The sequence below is a fragment of the Elephas maximus genome, chromosome 4, assembly GCF_024166365.1.
Source record: "Elephas maximus indicus isolate mEleMax1 chromosome 4, mEleMax1 primary haplotype, whole genome shotgun sequence".
NCBI classification, from domain to species: Eukaryota; Metazoa; Chordata; class Mammalia; order Proboscidea; family Elephantidae; genus Elephas; species Elephas maximus.
Window position 1 is genome coordinate 100035442 of NC_064822.1, and position 22930 is coordinate 100058371.

At 40.8% G+C, this 22930-nt stretch overlaps 1 protein-coding gene across 2 annotated transcripts in view; it reads left to right on the forward strand.

Annotated features, from left to right (window-relative positions):
- ANO6 (anoctamin 6) overlaps positions 1–22930 on the forward strand; it is a 230105-nt gene that overhangs the window by 54452 nt on the left and 152723 nt on the right. The window contains exon 2 of one of the 2 annotated variants that reach the window (XM_049882896.1): positions 5239–5301. The exons of the other annotated variant lie outside the window; for it this stretch is intronic. Within the exon in view, the coding sequence (XP_049738853.1) occupies positions 5239–5301 (63 nt within the window). The remainder of the gene's footprint in view (positions 1–5238; positions 5302–22930) is intronic. 2 annotated transcript variants of the gene reach the window in all.

The window sequence follows — 22930 nt, forward strand, 5'->3', positions numbered from 1 at the left end:
TTTCTGTAATAATGAATTAATGATATTACTGTGACACCTTCCCCATCATTAGTTATCAGCACAGGAAGAAAGCTTTTTGAACATAAGCCAAGCCTTAAAAAATCATGAATAAACAAAATGTCTTGGGCTCTAGTCCTCAGAATTATGGGATTTGTTTAAAAATACCGTAAAAGATGTGGTATGAGCAAAGAATTCTGAATGAGGGGGCAGGAAACCTGTTTTTGTCTTGGCTCAAGCTGCTTGGTGGGATGACCCTGATTCAGGCAGAAGCACCATGATCCCCAGTTTCTTCACCTGTGAAATGAGATTGTCTGCATCTATAGCGGACACAGTGGGCTTTTGTCCCTTTCTCTCAAGACTTAGGTGCCTGACTCCATGTCAGTTGAATTGCATTTATCTATTTATTTAGATGATTAAAATTACTTAAAAAAAAATTATACAGACAACTCCTGAGGGAGCAGGAGACCAATGGGATGCAGACCCCAAATTCTCATTAAAAGACCACACCTAATGATATGATTGCGACTAGAGGAATCCCAGAGACAATGCTCCCCAGAACTTCTGATGGCACAGGACAGGAACCATCCCCGAAGACAAATCATCAGGCATGAAAAGGACTGGTCAGTGGGGGGGAGAGAGATACTGATGAAGAGTGAGCTAATTAAATCAGGTGGACACGGGAGAGTGTGTTGGCAACTCTTGACTGGAGGGGGGATGGGAAGATAGAGAGAGAGGGAAGATGGTAAAATTGGCACGAAACGAGAGACTGTAAGGGCTGACTCAATAGGGGGAGAGCAAGTGGGAGAAGGGAGTAAGATGTATGTAAACCTACATGTGACAGACTGATTGGAATGGTAAATGTTCACTTGAAGCTTAATAAAAATTAAAAAAAAAAAAAATTATATATGGGGAGATTAGTATAAAGAAGAAATCAAACATAGCCCTCCACCTAATTAATGCCTGTTGTTAAAAAGAAGGGCAAATACATAAAAAATAATTCAGACAGTACTGAAAAGTATAGAAGGAAAAAAATAACACTTAGCCCCATTACCAAGACAGCTTCTTTAAAAGCGTTCACACAAAAGGAATCTTAAAATACACAGAGTCCTGTGCATTTCTTTTATGTATTAATTTGTCTTACAGGTCTTTCTCTGTCTGCACAGATTTATCGTCTTTTAAATGGCTACATAGTATTTCATCGTGTATGTGCCAGATTTTGATTTAACCCCTTGCCATCAAGTCAGTTCTCACTCGTGGTGACCCCATGTGTTACACAGTAGAACTGCTCCGTATGATTTTCTTGGCTGTAATCTTTTTGAAAGCAGATCACCAGGCCACTTTTCCATGGTACCACTGGGTGAATTCGAGCCACCAACTTTTAGGTTAGTAGCTGAGAGCAAGCCATTTGCAACACCCAGGGACCTGTTTAATTTAACTGGTTGTTGTATGTCGAGTCGATTTTGACCAAAACAATTCTGTAGGACAGAGTAGCACTGCCCCATAGAGTTTCCTAGTCTGTCATCTTTTTATGAAGAACAATGGGGCATCAGGATTGGAGGAAGACTTACATGAAGAAGAACACAGCAACAAGATTAGAGGAAGACACATTAATAGCCTGAGATATGCAGATGACACAACCTTGCCCTCTTAAAGGGAAGAGGACTTAAAGCACTTACTGATGAAGATCAAAGACTATAGCCTTCAGTATGGATTATACCTCAAAATAAAGAAAACAAAAATTCTCACAACCAGACCAATAATCATGATAAACAGAAAAGATTGAAGTTGTCAAGGATCATTTTACTTGGATCCACAATCAACACCCATGGAAGCAACAGTCAAGAAATCAAATGATGTAGGGCATTGAGCAAATCTCCTGCAAAAGACCTCTTTAAAGTATTGAAAAGCATAGATGTCACTTTGAAGACTAAGGTATGGCTGACCCGAGTCATGGTATTTTCAGTCACCTCATATGCATGCGAAAGCTACACAGTAAATAAGAAAAACGGAAGAATTGATGCCTTTGATTTATGGTGTTGGCAAAGAATATGGAATATACCATGAACTGCCAGAAGAATGAACAAATCTGCCTTGGAAGAAGTACAGCCAGAATACTCGTTAGAGGCAAAGATGGCAAGGCTTCATTTTACATACTTTGGGTGTTTTACCAGGAGGGACCAGTTTCTGAAGGAGGACATCAAGCTTGGTAAAATAGAGGGTCAGTGAAAAGGAGAAAATCCGTCAGTGAGATGGATTGACACAGTGGCTGCAACAGTGGGCTCAAGCATAGCAACGATTGTGAGGATGGTGCAGGACCGGGCAGTGTTTCGTTCTGTTGTACATAGGGCTGCTATGAGTCAGAACCGACTCGACAGCACCTTACAACAACAATCTTTACAGGAGCAGATTGTTAGGTCTTTTGTCCCTTGGGGCCTCTGGTAGGTTTCAGCCGACAACCTTTCAGTTAGCAGTCAAGTGCATAACCATTGCTCCATCAGGGATCCTTTTAATTTAACTAGGCTCCTATTGGAAACCCTGGTGGCGTAGTGGTTAAGTGCTATGGCTGCTAACCAAGAGGTCGGCAGTTCGAGTCTGCCAAGCACTCCTTGGAAACTCTGCGGGGCAGTTCTACTCTGTCCTATAGGGTTGCTATGAGTCGGAATCAACTCGATGGCAGTGGGTTTGGTTTGGTTTAGTCTCCTATTAAGAAGCCCTGGTGGTGCAGTGGTTAAGTGCTCAGCTGCTAACCTAAAGGTCAGCGCAGTTAGAACCCACCAGCCACTCTACTGGAGAAAGGTGTGGCAGTCTGCTTCCATAAAGATTACAGCTTTTGAAACCTTATAGGACAGTCTGTTCTGTCCTACAGGGTTGCTATGAGTTGAATTTGACTTTACAGCACACAAGTCACCTGTTAATGGACATAAGTTGGAATCAACAGCAGCTAACAACAAAAGGTTGTTTCCAGATTTCCCCCCCCCCCAGTTACAAGCAGTGGAATTGGATTATTTCAGAAATCCAAGATGGAAGGAATAGTGATGAGTCTAATCAAAATAAGTGGCTCTTAAGTTTGGTAGAGATCGCCTTTGTTTTTCACCTTCACTTTTATTGGTTCTTAATAGAGTTGTTTTGGTGAAAGCTGTTTCAGTCTTTCGTACACTCCGGTTCCTGACAGTACACCTTCTTCCTGGATGATATACAAGGGGCTTCCTTTGTGGCCTTAGGTCATCTCTACATAGCAGTCCTCCTCAGGAAGAAAGGTCTGTCTGCATCACTAGCAGACACAGACTATTGTAGATAAGTAAAACAGAGTTGTTTTTGGTGAACATCGCTGTTTCCGTGCCTACAACAGCACACGAATCCTTTCTGGCGGCCTCCACCCTTTGGAGAAGGGCCAGCTTTCTAATGGAATGTGAGTAGTCTTACTGCTAATCAAGATTTACAGCCCAGACCAGAATGCCGGACCGCTCATTGGATTTGCAGACCCTCTAAGCCAACAGTGGCAGCCCGGAGATTAAGTGCAGTGCAGAGGCTCCATCCTGGCCTTCCCTCCCTCCCCCTCCTCAGGCTCAGCCTCAGCCACAGGTATCATCTGGCATTATTTTATAAGCTGTGCCACGGTGCAGATGTTCTTCCCTGAAGAATTACTTTCGTTTCTGACTCATTTCAGGAAATGAGGCAGTATATCAGAGGTGCTCTTCGTTTCCAGACCCCTGGAGAGCTCATTTTCACCTGGGATTTCTAACCGCATGTGGGCAGCGCCTTATTTACCCAGATGTGAGAAATAACAGTAATGAGCAGTCCTCGTCCAGAGCAGCCCTTACTTCCCTGCGGAATCCAATGTGAAGGCCCAGAGGTAGCTTATGCCCTTATTAATGCAAATATTTCTGAGGCTTTGGTTTTGTGATGCTTGTGGACATGCTGTGTGTATAGGCTTCGGTGCAGGAAAAATATAATTTAGCAACAGATTTAAAAGGTAGTCTGGAGTGTTTCTAATTACTGTTTGTTTGGTTCACCATCACCTAATAAGTGGATTTAAGTAACCTCAGGGGTAGGGAATGTAATGTTCATATTACAGTCAACCATGCAAATCACATTCTGACTAAAAGTATTGCAGGGAACACACCATGGAGCCATTTTATAGAAGTATTCCACTGAATTTTAAATTTAGAGCTGAGAACATTTTGCAATGGGCATTTCCCATCTGTCATGCATTAAGATGAATCATACATAGGTCCAAAATCAACCCTAGTGTTTGGTACAACTCCACTTAAAATTGATCAGAGGCCTTTGGCACTCGGTTCTCTTTAATTTGGTCTAAGGAATGAGGGAGGGAGAAACTTGTGAGTTTCTTCTCTCTTTCTTCTTTCCTTGGCCATAATAAGGAATCCGTGTATTAAGAGGGCCTAGAACAGTGGTTCTCAACCTTGGCTGCATCTTGGAATCAACTGAGGAGCTTTAAAAATTACTGATGCATGGGTCACATTCCCAGAGACTCTGGTTTAATTGGGCTGCAGCCTACACTGGGATTTTTAAAAGCTCCCCAGAGGATGTTATTGTGCACCAAGGGTGGAGAAGCTCAGATCTAAAATGTCAGGGACTTGAGAGAGCCTCTCACCCAGCGGTTCTCGGCTTTGGCTGCATATTAGCACTGTTTGGAGAGCTTTTGGAAAAAACACTGATATTTGACCAATTGAAAGCACATTTCTGAGATGGGAGCCAGTATGTTTAGATGGCTGTGATGCACAGTAAGGGATAAGATCCGTTGACATAATCCAACCATCCCATATCTTAGGTAAGGAAAAGTGAGAATTAGAAAGGTCAGATGGCTTGCTCAAGGCCAGAGCCTAGTTGTTGCGGAGGCAGGTGTGGGACTCAGGTCTGATGCTTCCCTTTCTGCTGCCTAATGTTGTTAACTGCTGTTGAGTCACCCCCCTCGTGGTGTCCCATGAGAAGCAGAATGAAATGCTGCCCAGTCCTGCCCCAGCTCCATGACTGGTTGCAGGCTTTTCTTCCTGGTCCGTCTTAGTCTGGTAGCTTTGCGTCATGGCAACACACAACCTCCACTGACAGACGAGTGGTGACTCCTAGTGAAGTGCATTGGACAGGAATTGAACCGTGGTCTCCTACATGCATGGAAGACGAGAATTCTACCACTGAACCACCACTGCCTCCATTGCAGCCTAATACCACCCCCTTATATTTGTCTATTATATTTAATCATGCCTCCTTATCCTTCAGGTGATGATCCTGCCTCCAGGAGGCCTTTTCTGACTCCACACACACACCTCTCATCCAGTCTGGGTAAGATGCCTGCCTTTGTATTCCAACAGCATCCTTATTTACCTCTCCCCTTGGACTGTCAACTCCGAGAAGAGACAACCCATCTCTTTCTTGTCCTTTTTGTCACTTGCTGGCGTGTAGTGGTACCCCAGATAATATTTGTTTGAGACAATGTTTCCTAACATTTTATTTGTCAGTTAGTCCACATGGATTGCTAAAAATCATCCATTCCTTATGTTATCTTCTGAAAATGGCTTCAAAAAGCAAAAGTTAGTTCTTACCTATCCCAGGCCCACTGTACTGGGTCTCATACACAAGGACTTCCCACCCTGCGTTCCAGGAGAGAGAGTTTGGCAAAAAAAAAAAAGTTTGGCAAGCCGATTTTGTTGACAGAATAATGAAGAGTGTTTCAGTGACCTTATGTGTTGCTCAATGTGTTTACAATATCTAAGGGCCTTTGGATGACATACTTACAAGTATGTATGGCGTAAGCGACAGGGAGCATGTGGTACCACCCTCACAATCATTGTTAATGTTTGAGCCCATTGTTGCAGCCACCACGTCAATCCATCTTATGAAGGGTTTCCCACATTTTCACTGGTCCTCCACTTTACCAAACAAAGACATAACTGGAAAATCCAACAATGCTATAAGATTTGTTATGAAAAACAGTAGCATCTCCCCTTGTGTTTTCTGTTCTCCAAAGGCAAATATTTTCAACTTTAGCTGATTTTCTAAAATAATTATTTCTTTTATCTCTGATTAATAGACTGATGTTATCTGTTTTTTAGCTTTAGGCTTTATCTGTTGACACAAAAGTGAGTATTTAGCCCTCTTTCATACTTCTGGTTTTTCTCCCCTTCTCACACAACTTCCCCAAACCCTATCCTCCCAATTATAATTGTAATTTTGGTATGATCAGCAGTCAGTGTTTACTTTATCATCCTGTAAGACTTTTCACAGATGAGCCATGTTTGATTACTTTTTCTCTCCTACAAAGCAGATATTGATTTTTTTATTTCTTAACTTTTTGAGGTATTTATGAATAATTCAACTTCAGACTCTTCCCCAGTTGCGTAAGGATTCTATCAAATTCATCTCCTTTAAGGAAATTCCTTCCAGAGCTTTTTCAAATTCTCCAGTCTGTCTTAGTTGCTCTCTAGGCTACAGCACAGCTGGGGTCCCTCTTCACTATCATCCTCATGACCCCTTTTGCATCTCTCTTGAATTGGAGCCCTAAATTTCTGGAACCCATATCTTCATCTTTGCTGGTTCACTACTTCATATTTTGTAGAACACATTTTCAAGTGTCTCTGGAGAAAGGGTATAGCAGACTTGCAGGTCTGACAATGCCTTTATTCTACTCTGACTTTTAATTGATAACTTGACTAAGTACATATAGGCAGTTCCGGAGTTACTAACATCTGACTTATGAACAACTCGTACTTAACATACTGCCATAAAGCCTCTTATATTAAAATTTGAGTTAAATACAAATTTTTTGAGTTAAATACTGTTGAGTTGATAAAAAACTTTTTTTGAGTTAAATACATACAGTGTTTTGTAATAACGAATGCGTGCCCTACTTTGTGACACTCATGAAGACATTGTGCAGTTTGGAAGAGTTTCTTAAATGTTTTATAGGCATAGAAAGGTAAAATATATACTAGATCCTAAGACAAATATTTGATTAACCGATGCTAAGAACCATGTGCACCTGTTCTGACTTATCTACAAATTTGACTTATGACTCATGATCCTTTGTATGGAAACTCTTCTCTCTGGAACTTTATAGACTCTTCTCTTTTAACCCAGTATTTGGAAATTCCATAAAGGTATACCTTGGTGTAGGTTTATTTGCATTGTGTGCAGAAACTAGGTAAAAACAAACAAACCAAACCTGTTGCCGTCAAGTCGATTCCAACTTATAGCGACCCTATAGGACAGAGTAGAATGGCCCCATAGGGTTTCCAAGGAGTGATTGGTGGATTCGAACTGCCGACCTTTTTGTTAGCAACCTGAGCTCTTAACCACTGCACCACCAGGACTTTGAAACTATGTGGGATCCTTCATTATGGAAGTTCTCCCCCCTCCCTTTTTTTTTTTTAATAACTTTTATTAAGCTTCAAGTGAACGTTTACAAATCCAGTCTGTCACATATAAGTTTACATACATCTCACTCCCTACTCCCACTTACTCTCCCCCTCTTGAGTCAGCCCTTTCAGTCTCTCCTTTCTTGACAATTTTGCCTGCTTCCCTCTCTCTCTATCCTCCCATCCCCCCTCCAGACAAGAGTTGCCAACACAATCTCAAGTGTCCACCTGATATAATTAGCTCACTCTTCATCAGCGTCTCTCTCCCACCCGCTGACCAGTCCCTTTCATTTCTGATGAGTTGTCTTCGGGGATGGTTCCTGTCCTGTGTCAACAGAAGGTCTGGGGAGCATGGCCGCCGGGATTCCTCCAGTCTCAGTCAGACCATTAAGTTTGGTCTTTTTATGAGAATTTGGGGTCTGCATCCCACTGATCTCCTGCTCCCTCAGGGGTCCTCTGCTGTGTTCCCTGTCAGGGCAGTCATCGATTGTGGCCGGGCACCAACTAGTTCTTCTGGTCTCAGGATGATGTAGGTCTCTGGTTCATGTGGCCCTTTCTGTCTCTTGGGCTCTTAGTTGTCGTGTGGCCTTGGTGTTCTTCATTTTCCTTTGGTCCAGGTGGGTTGAGACCAATTGCTGCATCTTAGATGGCCGCTTGTTAGCATTTAAGACCCCAGACGCCACATTTCAAAGTGGGATGCAGAATGATTTCATAATAGAATTATTTTGCCAATTGACTTAGAAGTCCCCTCAAACCATGTTCCCCAGACCCCCGCCCTTGCTCCGCTGAGCTTTGAAGCATTCATTTTATCCCGGAAACTTCTTTGCTTTTGGTCCAGTCCAATTGAGCTGACCTTCCATGTATTGAGTGTTGTCTTTCCCTTCACCTAAAGCAGTTCTTATCTACTGATTAATCAATAAAAAACCCTCTCCCACCCTCCCTCCCTCCCCCCCTCGTAACCACAAAAGTATGTGTTCTTCTCAGGTTTACTATTTCTCAAGATCTTATAATAGTGGTCTTATACAATATTTGTCCTTTTTCCTCTGACTAATTTCACTCAGCATAATGCCTTCCAGGTTCCTCCATATTATGAAATGTTTCAGAGATTCGTCACTGTTCTTTATCGATGCGTAGTATTCCATTGTGTGAATATACCACAATTTATTTACCCATTCATCCGTTGACGGACACCTTGGTTGCTTCCAACTTTTTGCTATTGTAAACAGAGCTGCAATAAACATGGGTGTGCATGTATCTGTTTGTATGAAGGCTCTTGTATCTCTAGGGTATATTCCTAGGAGTGGGATTTCTGGGTTGTATGGTAGTTCTATTTCTAACTGTTTAAGATAACGCCAGATAGATTTCCAAAGTGGTTGTACCATTTTACATTCCCACCAGCAGTGTATAAGAGTTCCAATCTCTCCGCAGCCTCTCCAACATTTATTATTTTGTGTTTTTTGGATTAATGCCAGCCTTGCTGGTGTGAGATGGAATCTCATCGTAGTTTTAATTTGCATTTCTCTAATGGCTAATGATCGAGAGCATTTTCTCATGTATCTGTTGGCTGCCTGAATATCTTCTTTAGTGAAATGTGTCTTCATATCCTTTGCCCACTTCTTGATTGTGTTGTTTGTCTTTTTGTGGTTGAGTTTTGACAGAATCATGTAGATTTTAGAGATCAGGCGCTGGTCGGAGATGTCATAGCTGAAAATTCTTTCCCAGTCTGTAGGTGGTCTTTTTACTCTTTTGGAGAAGTCTTTAGATGAGCATAGGTGTTTGATTTTTAGGAGCTCCCAGTTATCGGGTTTCTCTTCATCATTTTTGGTAATGTTTTGTATTCTGTTTATACCTTGTATTAGGGCTCCTAGGGTTCTCCCTATTTTTTCTTCCATGATCTTTATCGTTTTAGTCTTTATGCTTAGGTCTTTGATCCACTTGGAGTTAGTTTTTGTGCATGGTGTGAGGTATGGGTCCTGTTTCATTTTTTTTGCAAATGGATATCCAGTTATGCCAGCACCATTTGTTAAAAAGGCTATCTTTTCCCCAATTAATTGACACTGGTCCTTTGTCAAATATCAGCTGCTCATATGTGGATGGATCTATGTCTGGGTTCTCAATTCTGTTCCATTGGTCTATGTGTCTGTTGTTGTACCAATACCAGGCTGTTTTGACTACTGTGGCTGTATAATAGGTTCTGAAGTCAGGTAAGGTGAGGCCTCTCACTTTCTTCTTCTTTTTCAGTAGTGCTTTGCTTATCCGGGGCTTCTTTCCCTTCCATATGAAATTGGTGATTTGTTTCTCTATCCCCTTAAAATATGACATTGGAATTTGGATCGGAAGTGCGTTAAATGTATAGATGGCTTTTGGTAGAATAGACATTTTTACTATGTTAAGTCTTCCTATCCATGAGCAAGGTATGTTTTTCCACTTAAGTATGTCCTTTTGAATTTCTTGTAGTAGAGCTTTGTAGTTTTCTTTGTATAGGTCTTTTACATCCTTGGTAAGATTTATTCCTAAGTATCTTATCTTCTTGGGGGCTACCGTGAATGGTATTGATTTGGTTATTTCCTCTTCGGTGTTCTTTTTGTTGATGTAGAGGAATCCAAGTGATTTTTGTATGTTTATTTTATAACCTGAGACTCTGCCGAACTCTTCTATTAGTTTCAGTAGTTTTCTGGAGGATTCCTTAGGGTTTTCTGTGTATATAATCATGTCATCTGCAAATAGTGATAACTTTACTTCTTCCTTGCCAATCCGGATACCTTTTATTTCTTTGTCTAGCCTAATTGCCCTGGCTAAGACTTCCAACACGATGTTGAATAAGAGCGGTGATAAAGGGCATCCTTGTCTGGTTCCCGTTGTCAAGGGAAATGCTTTCAGGTTCTCTCCGTTTAGAGTGATATTGGCTGTTGGCTTTGCATAGATGCCCTTTATTATGTTGAGGAATTTTCCTTCAATTCCTATTTTGGTAAGAGTTTTTATCGTGAATGGGTGTTGGACTTTGTCAAATGCCTTTTCTGCATCAATTGATAAGATCATGTGGTTTTTGTCTTTTGTTTTATTTATGTGATGGATTACATTAATGGTTTTTCTGATATTAAACCAGCCTTGCATACCTGGTATAAATCCCACTTGATCAGGGTGAATTATTTTTTTGATGTGTTGTTGGATTCTATTGGCTAGAATTTTGTTGAGGATTTTTGCATCAATGTTCATGAGGGATATAGGTCTATAGTTTTATTTTTTTGTAATGTCTTTACCTGGTTTTGGTATCAGGGAGATGGTGGCTTCATAGAATGAGTTGGGTAGTATTCCGTCATTTTCTATGCTTTGGAATACCTTTAGTAGTAGAGGTGTTAACTCTTCTCTGAAAGTTTGGTAGAACTCTGCAGTGAAGCCATCCGGGCCAGGACTTTTTTTTGTTGGGAGTTTTTTGATTACCGTTTCAATCTCTTTTTTTGTTATGGGTCTATTTAGTTGTTCTACTTCTGAATGTGTTAGTTTAGGTAGGTAGTGTTTTTCCAGGAATTCATCCATTTCTTCTAGGTTTTCAAATTTGTTAGAGTACAATTTTTCATAATAATCTGAAATGATTCTTTTAATTTCATTTGGTTCTGTTGTGATGTGGTCCTTCTCATTTCTTATTCGGGTTATTTGTTTCCTTTCCTGTATTTCTTTAGTCAGTCTAGGCAATGGTTTATCAATTTTGTTAATTTTTTCAAAGAACCAGCTTTTGGCTTTGTTAATTCTTTCGATTGTTTTTCTGTTCTCTAATTCATTTAGTTCAGCTCTAATTTTTATTATTTGTTTTCTTCTGGTGCCTGATGGATTCTTTTGTTGCTCACTTTCTGTTTGTTCAAGTTGTAGGGACAGTTCTCTGATTTTGGCTCTTTCTTCTTTTTGTATGTGTGCATTTATCAATATAAATTGGCCTCTGAGCACTGCTTTTGCTGTGTCCCAGAGGTTTTGATAGGAAGTATTTTCATTCTCGTTGCTTTCTAAGAATTTCCTTATTCCCTCCTTGATGTCTTCTATAACCCAGTCTTTTTTCAGGAGGGTATTGTTCATTTTCCAAGTATTTGATTTCTTTTCCCTAGTTTTTCTGTTATTGACTTCTAGTTTTATTGCCTTGTGGTCTGAGAAGATGCTTTGTAATATTTCGATGTTTTGGACTCTGCAAAGGTTTGTTTTATGACCTAATATGTGGTCTATTCTAGAGAATGTTCCATGTGCGCTAGAAAAAAAAGTATATTTTGCAGCAGTTGGGTGGAGAGTTCTGTATAAGTCAATGAGGTCAAGTTGGTTGATTGTTGTAATTAGATCTTCCGTGTCTCTGTTGAGCTTCTTACTGGATGTCCTGTCCTTCTCCGAAAGTGGTGTGTTGAAGTCTCCTACTATAATTGTGGAGGTATCTATCTCGCTTTTCAATTCTGTTAAAATTTGATTTATGTATCTTGCAGCCCTGTCATTGGGTGCGTAAATATTTAATATGGTTATGTCTTCCTGATCAATTGTCCCTTTTATCATTATATAGTGTCCTTCTTTATCCTTTGTGGTGGATTTAAGTCTAAAGTCTATTTTGTCAGAAATTAATATTGCTACTCCTCTTCTTTTTTGCTTATTGTTTGCTTGATATATTTTTTTCCATCCTTTGAGTTTTAGTTTGTTTGTGTCTCTAAGTCTAAGGTGTGTCTCTTGTAGGCAGCATATAGATGGATCGTGTTTCTTTATCCAGTCTGTGACTCTCTGTCTCTTTATTGGTGCATTTAGTCCATTTACATTCAGGGTAATTATAGATAAATAAGTTTTTAGTGCTGTCATTTTGATGCCTTTTTATGTGTGTTGTTGACAATTTCATTTTTCCACATACTTTTTTGTGCTGAGGCGTTTTTCTTAGTAAATTGTGAGATCCTCATTTTCATAGTGCTTGACTTTATGTTAGTTGAGTCGTTAACGTTTTTCTTGGTTTTTATCTTGAGTTCTAGAGTTGTTATACCTTTTTGTGGTTACCTTATTATTTACCCCTATTTTTCTAAGTAAAAACCTAACTTGTATTGTTGTATATCGCCTTGTATCACTCTCCATATGGCAGTTCAATGCCTCCTGTATTTAGTCCCTCTTTTTGATTATTGTGATCTTTTACCTATTGACTTCCATGATTCCCTGTTACGTGTATTTTTTTTTTTTAATTAATCTTAATTTGTTTGTTTTTGTGATTTCCCTATTTGAGTTGATATCAGGACGTTCTGTTTTGTGACCTTGTGTTGTGCTGATATCTGATATTATTGGTTCTCTGACCAAACAATATCCTTTAGTATTTCTTGTAGCTTTGGTTTGGTTTTTGCAAATTCTCTAAACTTGTGTTTGTCTGTAAATATCTTAATTTCGCCTTCATATTTCAGAGAGAGTTTTGCTGGATATATGATCCTTGGCTGGCAGTTTTTCTCCTTCAGTGTTCTGTATATGTCATCCCATTCCCTTCTTGCCTGCATGGTTTCTGCTGAGTAGTCAGAACATATTCTTATTGATTCTCCCTTGAAGGAAACCTTTCTTTTCTCCCTGGCTGCTTTTAAAATTTTCTGTTTATCTTTGGTTTTGGTGAGTTTGATGATAATATGTCTTGGTGTTTTTCTTTTTGGATCAATCTTAAATGGGGTTCGATGAGCATCTTGGATAGATATCCTTTCGTCTTTCATGATGTCAGGGAAGCTTTGTGTCAGGAGTTCTTCAACTATTTTCTCTGTGTTTTCTGTCCCCCCTCCCTGTTCTGGGAGTCCAATCACCCGCAGGTTATCCTTCTTGATAGAGTCCCACATAATTCTTAGGGTTTCTTCATTTTTTTTTAATTCTTTTATCTGATTTTTTTTCAGCTATGTTGGTGTTGATTCCCTGGTCCTCCAGATGTCCCAGTCTGCATTCTAATTGCTCGAGTCTGCTCCTCTGAGTTCCTAGTGCGTTGCCTAATTCTGTAATTTTATTGTTAATCTTTTGGATTTCTACATGTTGTCTCTCTATGGATTCTTGCAACTTATTAATTTTTCCAGTATGTTTTTGAATAATCTTTTTGAGTTCTTCAACAGTTTTATCAGTGTGTTCCTTGGCTTTTTCTGCAGTTATCCTAATTTCATTTGTGATATCATTAAGCATTCTGTGAATTAGTTTTTTATATTCTGTATCTGATAATTCCAAGATTGTATCTTCATTTGGGAAAGGTTTTGATTCTTTTGTTTGGGGGGTTGGAGAAGCTGTCACGGTTTGCTTCTTTAAGTGGTTTGATATGGATTGTTGTCTCCGAGCCATCACTGGGAAACTAGTTTTTCCAGAAAATCCGCTAAAAAAAAAAATGCAATCAGATCCCTATCAGAGTCCTCCCTCTGGCTCAGGCTATTCAGATGTTAATGAAGCCGCCTGGGGAGGATGGGGGAGGGAACAGAGAGATAGGAGAGTAGCACCTCAGAATATAGCCAGAGTTGCTTGTCTTGCTTGGAATGACTATTATATCTGAGATTCCTGCGGGGCGCGACGCCTATGTGTGCTGGCTGTGTGGAGATTGCCCCCGGGGGGTCTGGCCCGCTGGAGTCAAGGTCAGATCCTCCGCTTGCAGCCCCACGCCCAGCGTCAAGGCTCCCCTACTGGGACAGTGCACTCTCGACTCCAAAATCAGTCGCTGCCTCCCGGGGACTTCTCGTCCCTCCAGCCACGTGGTCTTGCCGCCCCCGAGAACCAGTTGGGCCTCCTCCCGGGGTTAGTTCAGATGGATGGAGCAGCTCCCCGTGCTTGTGCCGTGACCGAGTGTCCCGGCTGGGACGCTGTTCTCCCCGCTCCAATACCAGTTGCTGCCTCCCAGGGACTTCTCCTACCGGCTGCGTCCCACGCCGCCCGCACAACCTGGCTGGTCCCCTTCCCGGGGTTAGTTCAGGGGGGTGGAGCAACTCTCCGTGTTTATGGCGTACCTGCGTCCAGTCCAAATCCCTGTGGGACGGTTCCCCGGCTCGGATGCTGCTCTTTCTGCTCCAGGACCAGTCACTGCCTCCCGGGGACTTCTCCTACCGGCTGTGTCCCACACCGCCCATGGAACCGGCTGGTCCTTCTCCCGGGGTTAGTTCAGGGGGGTGGAGCAGCTCTCTGTGCTTGTGCCATACCTGACTGGTACGCTGGCTCTAGGCTCTGGAAACAATCGCTGCTTCCCCGTATTAGTTCGTTCTCCGTCTCTAAGTCTGTGTTTGTTGTTCAGGGTTCGTAGATTGTTATGTATGTGATCAATTCACTTGTTTTTCCGTGTCTTTGTTGTAAGAGGGATCCGAGGTAGCGTCTGCCTAGTCCGCCATCTTGGCTCTGCCCCCCCTCCCTTTTTTTAAAGGGAAAAATATGTCCTTTAATTGTAGAAGAAAAAATGTTTCTCAGTTCTGGGGGGAAAATGCCCTTTAATTCTGGGGAATTTTCTCTCTGACAGTTACTTGCCTTCCATTTCTTTGATCCTGAATCTTTTATTATTTGAATATTAGTCGTCTTGAGTTGGCCCACAAATTTTCCATCTTTTCTGTTTCCCATCTGGTTTTTTGCTCAACTTTCTTGGACGTTCTTCAACTTTCCTGAATTTTATCTTTCAAACCTTCTATTGGATTTTTAATTTCTGCCATTATTTTAACCTCCAAGAGCCCTTTTTTTATTCTCTGAGTAACACATACATGTATGCTTGCATGTTCTCTCTGTTGCTAATAACATTTTGTCCTTATTTCATGGATACTCTTTACACAGATCTCTGAAGCATTTTTTTGTTTGTTTTTATTTCTTCCTATGATTTTTCGCTATTCATCTTACTCTGCTGTTTCTCTGTGAGACGCTCTTCTCAATGTCTAGTAATTCTTGCTGTCTCACCCTGTTTCAGAGTAGCAATCTGAAAAGATGACTGAAAGTTCTATGATAGTGGATGGGGTTTGGCAGTTATGGACTTCACTCTTGAATGGGTTGTTTGTTTTGTTTTGTTTCATTTTGAAGGAAACTCTGATGTTAGTATTTTTAGGTCTTTTCTTCTGGGCTGGCCAGATTCCTGAGAGAAAATTTGACTAGTCTGAAAGCTAAGTAGAAGAAGCCTAGGGGTGTCAATATTTACAGTAATCTTTTGTGTAATCCTTTTTTTTTCAGTATGTATTCCCTGCCCTCAGCTATGCCTGCCAGAGATCCTCTATTGACTCTTTGCAGAGGATATATTTCCGGTCTTCTCCTAGGTGGAGCATGGAGGAGGGGGAAGCAATCGCTTGTTTTCAGGGAGCGAAGGAGAGCATTTGGGTGTCTGTCTACTTCTTGGAAACCCTGGTGGCGTAGTGGTTAAGTGCTACAACTGCTAACCAAAAGTTTGGCAGTTTGAATCCACCAGATCCTCCTTGGAAACTATGGGGCAGTACTACTTTGTCTAACAGGGTCACTATGAGTCAGAATCGACTTGACTCATAGTGACCGGAAATAGGTTTGGTTTTTTGTTGTTGTTTTTGTCTACTTCTTAAACTACTTCAATCAGTTTGCCTGCCCTCCTTGACCTCCTTTCCCCCATTCAGAGACCCCATGCTACCAGCCCCTAAGCCTCATGAGGTTCTACAGCTTAAAACTAACTGCTTCTAGGCTTTCCTAGTTAAGGATTGAGCTTTCTCTTGTCTGTTAAACCTGTTATCACTTGTGTATTTGCTTGTAGCTTCCAAAATTGTGCTATTGTCTTCTCTTTTATTTTCTTTCTCTTTATCAGTTTATGTTCTGGTAGCATTTGAGGAGGTAGCCGAGCTAAATGCATGTGTTCGATATGCTGTCTTTAAATGAAAGTTCCACAGACATGAGTTTTTAATTGCTATTTATGAGGCATTTGATCACACTTGTGAAACGGACTTCTGCACAAGCTGTTAGTAACCATTTTCATGGATTTAATTCTTTCATTACACAGAGTGGGGGTGGAGTGTGGTAGAAAGTTCCCTGGACTGGGAGTTAGGAGACTAGGGTACTATTCCGAGATTTGCTACAAATAATTTATCCTGGGCTAGTCACTCTCGTCATTATTTCCTCATCTATGTTGTTGTTGTTGTTAGGTGCCACTGCGTCGACTTTCGACTCATAGTGACCCTATGTGACAGAGTAGAACTGCCTATAGGGTTTTCTTGGCTGTAATATTTATGAGAACAGATCGTCAGGTCTTTCTTGTGCAGAGCTGCTGGGTGGGTTTAAACCACCAACCTTTCAATTAGCAGCCGAGTACTTAACCATTGTGTCTCTCCTTGCCTGTAAGACCAGGGAGTTGAAATAGAGGATTATAAGGTTTCTTTTTACCCCTAGGTTTATTTTGTTCCCAAAAAGTTGAAATAATCACATGTAACTGAGACCAGAATTAGGAGGCAGAATTGCAGCAGTCACCTGAAGAAATGTGAAATTCAAGATTCTCCTTGTATTTATCAGTCAGGGTGTGTATATATAACACTACATCTTTAAAGTCTCAAGTTAGATTGCAGCCCATGTTTTCTGAACAAGAAACTGTTAAAAGGTTAAAAATTCTGAATTTTTTTCCCCTGGGCTATTTTCAGCTGATAGCAGTTCAGCTCGAAAGCACACTTGGATTCATGTTTTAGACAGCTAGATAAAGACTCCTTAGTAACCCTATAGGATAGAGTAGAACTGCCCCATAGTGTTTCCAAGGAGCACCTGGTAGTTTTGAACTGCTGACCTTTTGGTTAGCAGTCGTAGCACTTAACCACTACGCCACCGGAGTTTCCAAAGTGTTAGTTCTGAAGCAGAAAAAACAGGAAAGATAATAAAGAGATCTATTTTTTTCCCTTTTACCATCTGGCAGGGATGGCCACCCTGGCAGCTCCCCACCAGGAAGTGGGTCCTTCCTATCAAAGCCATGTGTGAGCAGATAATGGCCCCATCTCTGTTTTCTCTCTCCTCCAAGTTGCTGTTTCTCAGCTGGATGGAAAGGCAGAGTGGACATTGCATGTCACTGTGGTTTTGACTGGCAGGTTTGATCACTAACCTCACTGCCCAGCAGTGGTCAGTGCAATGACTGAGGAGAAAATGTGATCTGTGAAGCCATTGACCTTGTGGCCTAGAGGCCAAGGTGGGGTTCCTTAGGGCAGTGCTTCACAAATTTAGCTGAGCGTCAGAGCCACCCTCCTCCAGTTACTAAAACTATCTCTATGGGGCGAGGCAGAGGAATAATATTGTCAGAGTTCCCCAGGTTATTACGATACACTTGATTCCTATACTGAGTCTAGAGAATCATTGTCATAGGGACAGGAGGCCAAAGAAAATCAGAGCCTTGAGCATTTGCGGAACTCAGGAAAGGAACAGCAGAATGGAACCTGAGCCCGGCATACCTAGCCTGCCAATGTATCAGTCCCAGAAACTATTTAAACTTTCACTGCTTGCCCTGAGTTTCTACCCCATACCCTCTTCTCTCATCTGCAGCAGGTCATCTTGCTTACTAAATCATAGAGGAAATAGAAACCTCAGGAGGTTCTGTCCCAACTTCTTTATTTTTTATTGTGCTTTAGGTGAAAGTTTACAGCTCTAGTTTCTCATACAAAAATTTATACACATATTGTTAAGTGACCCTAGTTGCAATCCCTGTAATGTAGCAGCACACTCTCCCTGTCCACCCCAGGATTCCTGTGTCCATTCAACTAGCTCCTGTCCCTTTCTGCCTTCTCATCCCACCTCCGGACAGGAGCTGCCCATTTAGTCTCATGTATCTACTTGAACTAAGAAGCACATTCTTAACAAGTATTATTTTATGTTTTATAGTCCAGTCTAATCTTTGTCTGAAGGGTTGGCCTCAGGAATGGTTTTAGTTCTGGGTTAACAGAGAGTCTGGGGGCCATGTCTTCTGGGGTTTCTCTAGTCTCAAGTCAGACCATTAAGTCTGATCTTTTTATGTGAATTTGAGTTCTGCACTATACTTTTCTGCTGCTCCATCAGGAACTCTCTGTTGTGTTCCCTGTCAGGGCAGTCACTGGTGGTAGCCAGGCACCTTCTAGTTCTTCTGGTCTCAGACTGATGGTATCTCTGGTTTATATGGCCCTTTTGTCTCTTGGGCTAATATTTTCCTTTTATCTTTGGTGTTCTTCATTTTCCTTTGCTCCAGGTGGGTTGGGACCAATTGATGCATCTTAGATGGCCACTTGTAAGCTTTTAAGACCCCAGATGCTGCTCACCAAAGTGGGATGCAAAACATTTTCTTAATAAACTTTGTTATGCCAATTGACCTAGATGTCCCCTGAAACAATGGTCTCCAGACCCCTCCCTGCTACTTTGTCCCTAGAAGCGTTTGGTTGTGTTCAGGAAACTTCTTAGCTTTTGGTTTAGTTTAGTTGTGGTGACTTCCTTGGTATTGTGTGTTGTCCTTCCCTTTACCTAAGATAATTCTTGCCTGCTATGTAGTTAGTGAATTCTCCTCTCCCTCCCTTCCCACCCTCGTAACCTTCCATGAATGTTTTCTTCTGTGTTTAAACCTTTTCTTGAGCTCTTATAACAGTCATCTCGTACAATATTTGTCCTTTCGCAACTGGTTAATTTCGCTCGGCATGATGCCTTCCAGATTCATCCATGTTGTGAGATGTTTTGTGGATTCATCAGTGTTCTTTATCGTTGTGTAGTATTCCATTGTGTGAATATACCATAATTTGTTTATCCAGTCATCCATTGATGGGCACCTGGGTTGTTTCCATCTTTTTGCTATTGTGAACAGTGCTGCAGTGAACGTGAGTGTGCATGTATTTATTTGTGTGACAGCTTTTTTTTCTCTAGAATATATTCTAAGGAGTGGGATTGCTGGATCATATGGTAGTTCTATTTCTAGTTTTTTAAGGAAGTGCCAAATCGATTTCCAAAGTGGTCGTACCATTTTACATTCCCACCAGCAGTGTAGAAGTGTTCCAGTCTCTCCACAATCTCTCCAACATTTATTATTTTGTGTTTTTCAGATTAATGCTAGCTTTGTTGGGGTGAGCCAACTTCTTTTCTCTTCCTCCCTCCAAACTATGAATATATCTGCACTCATTATACTCATTTATGCTTCTCCCTTTTCTCACCTTTCTGATAAAGGTTGATCCCTCCACCTATGTCTCTCTCCTGCAATGATCCCGCCTATATATTTTTCTATCACTCATTTCCATAGTCATATGTATGTGTGTGTGTATATATATATATATATATATATATATATATATATATATAAATCCACTGCTGTGGAGTCGATTCTGACTCATAGCAACCCCATAGGATTTCCAAGGTTATAAATCTCTGCAGAAGCAGACTGCCACATCTTTCTCCTGAGGAGCTGCAGGAGGTTTCAAACCACCAACCTTTCAATTAGCAGTCAATCACTTTAACCAGTGCACCACCAGGTCTCATAAATATATGAGTGGCTGTGGAAATGAGTGAAAGAAAAACACATAGGAGGGATCATAGTAGGAGAGAGGCATTAACCTTAATCAAAAAGTTGAGTGAAGGGAGAAGCAAAGCAGTGGGTTTGGTTTTTTGGTTTGGTGTACACACGTACACACACAAACCTATGTTTATGAAGAGGAGCCCTGGTGGCACAATGGTTAAGTGCTCTGCTGCCAATCGAAAGTTTAGTGGTTCAACCCACCAGCTGCTCTGAAGGATAAAGATGTGGCAATGTGCTTTCGTAAAAATTTACAGCTTTGGAAATCCTATGGTCCAGTTCTACTCTGTCCTGAAGGGTCACTATGAGTCAGAATTGACTCAGCAGCAATGGGCTTGGTTGGGTTTTGGATAATTTGTAGGCTTACAGGCACCCTGATGGCACAGTGGTTAAGAGCTAGGCTGCTAACCAAAAGGTCGGCAGTTCAAATCCACCAGCCACTCTTTGGAAACCCTATGGGGCAGTTCTACTCTGTCCTATAGGGGCACTATGAGTTGGAATCGACCCAATGACAATGGGTTTGGTTTTTTGGCAGGCTTACAACCTCTTGATAATATGGAAGTAGAATTTCCCCTATTTAATTGTCACCAAAATAGGGCAGATCCTGTTAAACTGAGGCCAGAGAGAGAGACATTGGAACCTGGGACAAATAGGACTACCATAGGATGATGATACAGGAGTGGAGGATGGGCTCTGTTGTAAGTGATGGGCGGAGTGAGACTGGGAAGGCTAAGCATGATATCTGGAAAGCCTGAAGCAATGGGAAATGATGGCCTATGTGTAGTTGCTTGTAGAATAGTGGCTGGTGAGTACTAGCATTCTGGTCAAACACCAGATGAATGTGTGGTATTCAGTTTTCAGAGGCTTCAACTCAAGTGAGAGAAGAGAGTTTCACGTACTAGACGGCCTAGCAGATCACTAGCTGTTCTGCCCAATGTGGATATAGGAGCACATTTTCATTCCCAAGGTGACACGGGCCATTCATTCGACATTTCTTTAGTTGTATATTCACTAGCTCATGGAATTCTTGAGGGCAGTTTCTGTGCCTTCTTCATCTTGGTGTTTGTATTGATATCACCCAGCTTCTTCCCTGGAACGTGCATGTCTTCAGCCACTTACTATAATATTGTATCTGTTTATTTTGTAGAGCTTTTTCATTTGTTCTTCTAATTATAACAGTATATCAGTAAGTTCTACTCCATTGTTTTTCCATTGTTTATCAGGATATGTTAGCCTATTGTGTCTCTATCTGGTTATATATTGATGTGATCATTTGCCCACAGTTTTTTGATTTATACTTGCAATGCTATTTAATTCCTTATCAACTTATATTTAACATCAGTGGGCCCCATGGAATTATTCACAGCAGTGCAAGAGTCAAATTAGTGTATTCAAAAAGACGTCCAGTTTTGGAATCGGTTAGGTTGAGACTCCCATTGTGTCACTTCTAATGGCTGACTTCAGGCAACTAACAACCTCAAATTTTTCATCATTTGTGAACATGAGGATAAAAATAGATTAAATGCGATCAGACATTTAGAAGTTCCAGGAGCAAAACAGCACAGTAAATTTCCATGTGCATTTCTTCATGTCACTGAGTCTGTGTACATAACCTTAGCTTATATTTATATAGTGCTTTATTTTTTTTACAACATGCTTTAAATTGTTATTGTAGCCTCTGCATAACCCTATGAGCTAAGCAGAGAAAGTAATGTTATCACTATCCTTCAGATTAATAAACTGAGAATAAGGATTTCCCAAGATCATGATGCTATGAAGTTGCAGAATTAGGAAATGAACCCAGTCTTCTTAGTCCACACCCAATGCCCTTTGCACTAGGTCCAGTCTATTTTGCTTGCTCTCATACATTCACTGTGTCTCTGATAATTTCAGTGGCAACCAGTCAGCATAATAAATTTGCGCTGAACAGTGTGCTGGTGCAGTAAATTAGATTTAAGTATAGATGTCTAATTCTGATTAAATTCATTGTTAGGGCACTAATTATCTGGAATTTTTGGGCATACCCATGAATTCCCTAACAGGTCACTTTGTGTTTTCTGATGGATAGTAGATTATATAAGTTATAAAATTACAGATAATGGGCTCTTTTTATTGGCTAGTTTAAGCCTCAATCAGCTTTGCTATAAAAGTTATCCCTTTATTTTGCAATTAGGATAATACAAAGCATTAGTTACTCCCTTTCTAATTGGTAGGTGAGTGATCATATGAATGGCAACTTTCTGATGAAGCTTCCAACATGCTATTTTTAATCTTATTGAGATCAGGCCACCAGGTATTTTTATTGGGCGCTTCATTTTGTCCTCCCAAATAAGTAAGTTAGAAGTAGTATCACTAAGGACTTCATTGCTTTAAGATTAGAGGCAGCATTGATAAAGATTTTAAAATACATTCTCTGTTTCTTTCCATTTTAACTAATTATTATGCAATTACATTTAGGAAAAATAGATATTTAGGGAGTTTCTTTTGACATTAATCCTCAATTATTTGATTTTACCTACCGTAAACCAATCGATATACACGTGTACAGTGTTTTCTCATTCTTACAGTGCTCCATAAATCTCTCTAGCCTGGCGCTTACTAATTATACTGAAATTAACATTTATCATGTCTCTAGTTTCTTTCCTCAAGAAGAGGGAAACTTGACTGCTTCTTCTTGATATCCCCAGGGCCTCACAGCACAAAATACAAAGTATGCAGTGAATGTTTGTTGAACCTGCCCTTCAGTTATCCTTTTATCAGGATCTATACAAAATTCCTGTGAAGAGGACTTGAAGCACTTAACTAATAAAGATCAAAGACCACAGCCTTCAGTATGGACTGCACCTCAACGTAAAGAAAACAAAAAATCCTCACAACTAGACCAATGAGCAACATCATGATAAACAGAAAAGATTGAGGTTGTCAAGGATTTCATTTTACTTGGATCCACAATCAACATCCATGGAAGCAGCAGTCAAGAAATCAAAAGACGCATTGCATTGGGCAGATCTGCTGCAAAGGACCTATTCAAAGTGTTGAAGAGCAAAGATGCCACCCTGAAGACTAAGGTGCGCCTGACCTGAGCCATGGTATTTTCAATCGCATCATATGCATGTGAAAGCTGGACAATGAA